The 7,762-nt window shown below is 40.5% G+C and overlaps 1 protein-coding gene across 1 annotated transcript in view; it reads right to left on the bottom strand.

Annotated features, from left to right (window-relative positions):
* Nucleotides 1–843: 843 nt before the first annotated feature.
* The window catches only part of LOC138487689 (nicotinamide N-methyltransferase-like), a 73,943-nt gene continuing 67,024 nt past the window's right edge, over nucleotides 844–7,762 (bottom strand). The window contains exon 3 of the mRNA XM_069614214.1: nucleotides 844–2,638. Coding sequence (XP_069470315.1) covers nucleotides 2,131–2,638 — 508 coding nt within the window. The 3' untranslated portion in view covers nucleotides 844–2,130. The remainder of the gene's footprint in view (nucleotides 2,639–7,762) is intronic.

Here is a 7,762-nt window from a genome sequence, read left to right as displayed (position 1 = left end):
GATGTCCTTGTTTGTGTGTAAATACAACACAGAGCCTGGTGTGAGTGCAAACATAAAATCTAAAAGAAACCTTATCTTGTGGATCATGTGAAGGCTCTGGAGAGGATTTAGAAGCACACGTATTTTAATCTCTATGTATTTCAAGGTAGTTGTAAAGTTGTTTATCGGGAGTAAAATGTAATTCTGCTGTGCAATTAGCATATTTTATAGATGAGTCAGCATATATTGGGACTCTGAATCAGATATCTGTTTGAGACCTATATTCCTTTGCAGCTGGTAACTCATGCAAAATGATGATATTGTTTTTTTCCTTAAAGTTCCTCTTTGGATTAGGTAATGATAAATGTAGTAGTGCTCCTTTCTGGTGACTGCTTTGCTTGCACCACTGGTCCAAACAATTAACGTGCACTGTTTGGCTGTGGCAGTTGGGATATTACCACGAGCCATTTATTCTAGTCAGGAGCCCTTTCCTGCTTTGGGAGTAAAAGGGGCTGTTATGCAACTTGTCATTGTGTCTGAGGTTGCTTTGTGAGTTAAGAAGGGGTGCGAAAAACGACTAGTTTAGTATCCAAATAAGACAGCACATTTAACTCTGCAGTAGGACATCTCACTAGCTGCATGTCCCGGTTGCAAAGAGAGGGGTGTGTGTGTGTGTGTGTGTGTGTGTGTGTGTGTGTGTGTGTGTGTGTGTGTGTGTGTGTGTGTGTGTGTGTGTGTGTGTGTGTGTGTGTGTGTGTGTGTGTGTGTGTGTGTGTGTGTGTGTGTGTGTGTGTGTGTGTGTGTGTGTGTGTGTGTGTGTGTGTGTGTGTGTGTGTGTGTGTGTGTGTGTGTGTGTGTGTGTGTGTGTGTGTGTGTGTGTGTGTGTGTGTGTGTGTGTGAGTGTGAGAGAGACTGAGACTGTGAGACTGCAGGTGGCAGCCCTGAAATGAGTTAGGGATCACTCAGGCTTTCTCTTTTCTGAAGCCTCTAAAATAGGTAAAGTAGTGCATAATCCTTCTGAGGTTGCTTATATGAGTATCAATGGGAGTGGCAGTATTACAATAGTGAGAGGTAAGAGCAGAGAACTATTGAATGTGGGCATATTATAATAGGAGAGACTGCATGACGTACATGTAAAAGGCCTGAAGTACTTGGCAGTCACATTACAAGCATCCAGTATGTGAAGTGCATCCTACTCAGGAAGTTTGCGTGTGTACCATTTAGATTGGCAATAATACCCAAGGGGGAGTTAAAAGACTGTTCACATGAGAATCACTGAGGTTGGACAAAGTATTAGCGGGTGGGTTCATGGCAGGCATTTACTTCTAAAACACTATAAGGACTGGGGCAGCATCAGTCACATCTCAAGCGCACATGATGCACCAATTCATATTCTGAGGTTGTTTAAATGAGTCCCATCAAGATTTCTAATTTAGCAAAAGGTTTATTGCATTGCAGGTATGTATGCATGAATGTGTATGTAGCATAAACCTGGGAGTAGACATCAGAGTGTTGTTTAAGAGGGGAGGGTACTGGGCAATGAAGAGGCAGAGGAACCTTTAGTGGGCTGAGGTAAGGGTGGTGTGGCGTACATTGCCTCAGACTCATCGGTCTGTGATTGGCAGTGAGCTGAAAGGCAATAGCGATAGACTCAGCTTGTACATATCTGGATGGTAGGCAGTCACACCTGAGCCATGCACAATGCAGCCATTTATCCTTCAGAGGTTACTTAAACAAGTACTAATGAAGTTGGTAACATTACAATAGTGATCATTTGGGGCTGGCAGCAAGTGTCCATCTGTTAAAGCCCAGTATGTCATACTCTGAAAGCCTGAAATACATTTGTTGTTTGGAATTTGGCTGAATGGGGTCACAGATGCCTAGTACAGCCTCTTAATTCTGAGAAGAAAAGAGGAACCTTTCTGTTTGTGCTTAACACGAAGATATCATATGTAATTAAGGTTCTTAGAATGTAAGTAGAGAGAGGTAAGTTAGAAAATATGGTCTATGTCTGCACTCTGCAGCTAGTCACTATAATTTGAGTTCATTTTGTAGCCCAATCATGGATGAAAAGCTTGTTTTTGAATTTCATCTATTGTCATCCATTTACTTCCTAAAAAAGAAGTTTCAGTATCATGGGGGGAGAAGGTGTCAAAGGAAAAAATCTGACCCATGACCTAGACCCTCAGAGTTCTCCCTCACAGATGTTCTCTTGTCAGATAGCAAACCCTCAGCTTCTTTGTGTGCTTTTAAAACTAGGTAAGCACTATAATCGCAAACATCAATCAAACCTACAGCTTTCCGTGGCAACACCTTTAGTTCTTCAACAAAATAACCATTATCGGTAAGCGGTTTCCTCAAAAAATCAACATCAAAACACAGGTGAGGAAATTTGAACTTGCCGACCATGTAAAATGTTGTTTCAATGGCAACAACCATTATAAGATCCCCCCCAGGTTTTAACAGTGACGAGGCATTTTTTAGGGCACTGCAGAAGTCCTCTTTGTTTAGGGCATGCATCTCTAAGCAGTGCGACAGCATTAGGCAGTCCACCTGGGGCAGGACGACAGGAGAGAATGGATTACTTTTGGTGATATCGTATTTGAGAATGTTTTTCACCTTTCTCCGCAATATATTTTGTTTCTCGATCCCCGTTTCCCTGCAATAAAAGATATATGGCATCATTACCATGATTTTGGATATATTCAGAAAGACCTGCTTTCAATGTGAAGTCAACAATCATGGTTGCAATGCATTCAAAGTGTTATTCAAGGTTTCATAATGGCTCCCATGCAATAATGGCCCCCCTTACATGGTTTCATAATGACCCCCCATGTAAGGTTATATAATGGCTCACATGAGAGGTTTCATTATGACCTCCCATGCAAGGTTATGCAACAGGCCTCCATGATATGTTTCATAATGGCCCCTTAAGTGACTTCCACCTTACCCTGTGTATTGCATATTTCAATGCATTGTGTATTGCAGCAAGCAGTAAATGATAACCTTGGATCAATTGTTTGTGACCCCCATCACCCAGCCTCTCACTAAACATACTGGTATTGATTTCATTTTTTGTATCGGTTGTTTTCTAGAGTAGTAAATGCAGCCTTAACGTCTTTGCATATACTATAATGCCTGATTACTTACCAGTAATGTTCATTACTGTGGGTCATACTCTTCCTCATCCCAGTCCTTAATTCATTAAGGTGATTCACTGCTGTAGACAGGTGCCTAGTTCCCCCAAACCCTACCACCTTATCTCCTGGAGAAAGTATTGATAAGAAAGGCACCCTTCCAAATGGAGCTCTCAAAAGTCTCACACAGTGAATCAAGCATCGGAATCACGGCCATTAATACTTCATATCTTCTTCTGCTTCTCTAGGCCTTAACTAATGAAGCTATAACAAGCACTGCATATGGAAGTCATTATTTACCGCCTCTACACCAATCAGAATTCAAAGAATGCTGTAATCAAAGAGATGATATCAACCGGGGGGAGCAACCCCACCTGTAACGGCTCACCAGGTGAGTTAAGGTCCTTAGCTAAGCAAGGGTGATTAACAAAGTTTATGGTGATGTTAATGACTGGGTCAGCTCACCCAATGGAGTGGATCATCATTGGGGCCCAAGAAAAACTACATGCAGTTGCTAAGGGCTCTTTAGAAAGAAATACAACTTGTCTGCAGGATCCCAAAGGTTTGTGTACCACTTCTGAAGTCAGGTTTCCATGATGGTGACCTTTACATCACCAAGAGGGTCATTTCAGCACTTACTGCAGATTCTGACTTACTGGGCACACTTGGACTCCTCCCCCTTGCACTTGCCCCCCACCACTCTCCTGTACCATATATGCAATTGCACAATCTGAATGTACAATGCCTTGAAGATCGTCTATCTTCCCTGTCCCCCCTCCTTGCATGGTGGCGCCTCAATGCACTTGGAAAAACTGCAGAATCGTTGTCAGGCCTATTTCCTGTTATCTACACTGTTAATTGTATTATATGCACTTACTCTGCCTGTGCAGACCTGTATCATTCAGAAATGCAAGGGCTCTGAATGACTGTTTGTTTTTCCCCTTGTTCCCTCCCTCCTTGAGCACTTTGAAACACTTGTCATGTGTATAGGCGCTTTACAAATAAACATTGCCATACCCACCATACGATTGGAATATTAGCACAGATTCAGGGACTTTCTGCTACAAAAGAGCCCTTAGCACACACATGTGGTCTTTGCAGGCTCGCGGCAGTTTGCTGTCAGTCGTGTGTGGGCCACCAAAATAAAGGGAGCAAAGGGTGCAGGCCACATAACACTCCAATTCCAATAATCCTGCCTGGCCAGCACCCCAGAATGCTAATCTCAATTATTGATATCATTCCAAACATTCTGATTTGTTTTGTGTAATACGGAATGGACAGATATTCATTTGGAAACAGTGAAAAGCAAAGTCAATTCAAAAGAAGAAGGGTGACCTGCAACCAGCCTATAATAAGAGATACATGTTTTGAGATAATGTGGTCCGTGGGTGATTCAATCACCCTGAAAGTGTCTTGTGAAATAGGCCAGTGACAGTTATAAATTAGCAACAGCTTCATCGGGGTTGAAGCTACTGCTAATGCATTAGAAGCCCAATGCACCTAAACATTCGTCAGTGGGTTTTAACGTATGATTAAGCCCGCCTCCTGCCCATTTATTATGTGGTCTTTCTTTGTCTGAGTGGATCCTGTGGCATGGCCATAATGGCTGTTTTGCTAATATACGCTCACACATCAGGTTTGACTAGTAAAATCTGTTTTAAAATCCACGAGACATCTCAATCTATATTCTATGTGAGGGCAGCTGTGGATTTGGCATTTTCTAGGGCCTGCCTGATTGGTTTGGCACCAACACCTTTGCATGCTGCTTGTAGCATGATTTTTGGATGGGATCTGGGAAGCCTCTGAGTGAATGTGTTATGACACTATTATTATAGCCTAGACCCCAAATGCCCTTCAGAAATTAATCAATGTTAGACTGATTTTATGACAAATTTATATTTGAAAATCAACACAACGTAATTGGTTGTAATGGCATTTTCGGCTGGGAGAGGGACCAAAATGTTGATGCATGGGTTGAACAGAAATGGTTCTCTAATCCCAAGGGTTAAAGAGTTTGATTATTTAGGCATACGATTTGCAGAAAACTGGAAGGAGGTGTCACACTTATCGAGACAAAGAACTAAAATGACTCATGCATTTAATGCAAATGTGCCAGGCGAAACCACTTGAAATGATTATGAAGGTAGCTAAGTACTTGGAAGATGACTGGCATCAGGCCCCATTAGAACATTGGTTGAAAATATGATCAAACCCCTGAGCACTGATAACAAAATGTAGTCAAAGTCCTGGTATTTAGTGCTGCCTGGTGCAAGATAAGACACCCTGGTTGAAGCACATTCAAGATTGTATATTCCAGTTAAATGCTCCCAGACTCCAGTTTTTGTTGACCCAACAGGGGAACAAAGTTTCCAAAAGGAATGTTTGTATTTTAATTAAAGAAATACTAGAATCAGTAGGGTTCCTTCTGGTCTCAAATAGTAAACATGCCATAGTTGCGAAAGTGGATTATTTACATACTTAACTTACAGTGTCAATCGAGCCGAACGTTGGAATTTGACCGGAGCGCATTTTGATCTTTTATTAAACACAGTGAAATGGCAGGGTTATGCTCAAGTTTTAGAATGTCCATGTGGTTTGGCAAGAGAGGATCTCCTGCATTTTGTTCTGTTGCCCCCCTATTATAAGCATATTAGAAAACAGAAAATCCCTCTAATTTTGAAACAGTGGAAATTTCTCCAATGTCGACGACATTAACCTTTTTTGCTTCAAATTGAGCCCTGTGTTGTTACTTGAGGATTTCTTAACTATTTGAGGAGGGCCTGGAAAGCAAGGAAACCATTTTTGGACATTTTTATTTGAACACATTATATGAGGGGATCATTTACTAATGAACATACGTGACTTTTAAGTTATTCAATCGTACATTTTTATGTTTAATCCAGTATGAACTGATTTTTATTGTATTTTAATTGGTGTTATTGATGCTATTTGTGTGTGTTTGATGGATTATAGCTGAAAGAACTTGAATGTGTTAACAGTGGTTCACTCTGGACATTTCTGATGTCCCTGGTTTTATTCTTAGCAGTGCATGGTGGTGGCGCGAGTTATGGTTGCTTAGTTTGCAATACCTGGGGGTTTTCGATTTTACTTTTAACCATAACATACCTTTAACAAACCGTTTTCAATGAACTTCATAGGTTTTTATTAGTACAACTTAATCATAGCTCCAAAGTTTTTCACTGGATGTCATAATTTTTTACAAATGCACCCTTAATTTGCTACAAGTTCCTTATATTGTACTGACCCCCAATCTGAGTCTGCAGACAGCACAGTAGTCCGTGGATATCAGCTAGCATTCACAAAGCCCAGAAGCACAGTGGAGAACAGAAAATGTTCTGCCCATCAACCAACACATATACATGAAAACATTACTTATATTTACTGCACCCCAATATACCTTTTTGTACAAATGATTACTTGGAAATTTACAAATTATTTTTTATTTATTACACACATTATAATGGAATGCACCAAGCATAAACCATAAGTGCACACCTCATATAATCACTTCAATACAACTGTTCATAGAGACTGATATAGACCAAGCGCTTATTCTAAATCAATCTCGGACCAAACAGTAAGTACACTGTATTTATATCTTTATTATTAGCATTCATTAGGTAAACACGTCTTACAAGGAAACAGCAGTATTTTAAAATGTGGACAGAAATGGCAAACACACTGAAGTGGTTAGAGAACTTCCCAAATAAAGAAATGGTTGATGATAACATGTCTAATGGTATATAATACATTGTTTAATATAAACAAATAATATAGTTTGGTTAGACCTTACTGAAATAATAATTTCTTTTTTTCTTGCAGTGCATAATTTTCATGAAGACACGATGCCCCAATTTAATTCTACACAATCCCAAGAATCACAAATTGAAGCCCTATCCCCAACTGTACATAAACAAATCATGAACTTGTCTGCAACATTGGATGAACTAAGTAATGATTTTAATGAACTTTTACAATATGTAAAAATCATGTCATTAAAAATGTTCCCTATCGCTGTCTTTCTTGCACCTGCTCCCCTTGTCCCCAGCAAGCATCCCCCTTAAAGTCCCAAAATGTAAATCAAAGACGCTTTGATGAAACCTCATTCCCACCCTACACTGATCATCATTGGAAAAAAAAATCCTAATTCTCCTATTTATGTTTCCCATTCCGATACCCCATCCCCTTCATATATAAATGAGTTTTGTATACTATGAATGTGTTGTATTTGCGTAATATTTTTTCTTTTAATTAAAAACCTAATTATGAGTCCCCGGACAGTACAACCTTTCAAGGGTGTCCACACGCAAAATTAAGGTGACATGTCCGTTCTCGCATGCCACACTTTTAATTAGTCCACAGACAGCATGCCTATTCTGCGGACACCCATGTGCATGCGCACTGTGATTCCCGCCTGATGAGGGTCTGCTGATGGCCCTCAGGGCACGGACGTCCCCGGACATCATCATGTGACCGCACTCATCCAGTGTGATGGCCTGAATGCAAACAGTGTATGTTTTCTGCAGACAGTTTAAATCTGCATTTTCGGCCAATCTAGTGTGTTTTCAGGTGAAAGTTACCACTCCAGAGCTCCTAGACCATATCTTAGTTGATCTAGCAACTTT

Source organism: Ambystoma mexicanum, chromosome 9 (assembly GCF_040938575.1).
Source record: "Ambystoma mexicanum isolate Mex_15411 chromosome 9, UKY_AmexF1_1, whole genome shotgun sequence".
NCBI classification, from domain to species: Eukaryota; Metazoa; Chordata; class Amphibia; order Caudata; family Ambystomatidae; genus Ambystoma; species Ambystoma mexicanum.
Note: the sequence above shows the minus strand (reverse complement) of the source record. Positions and strands in the feature narration are given on the sequence as shown.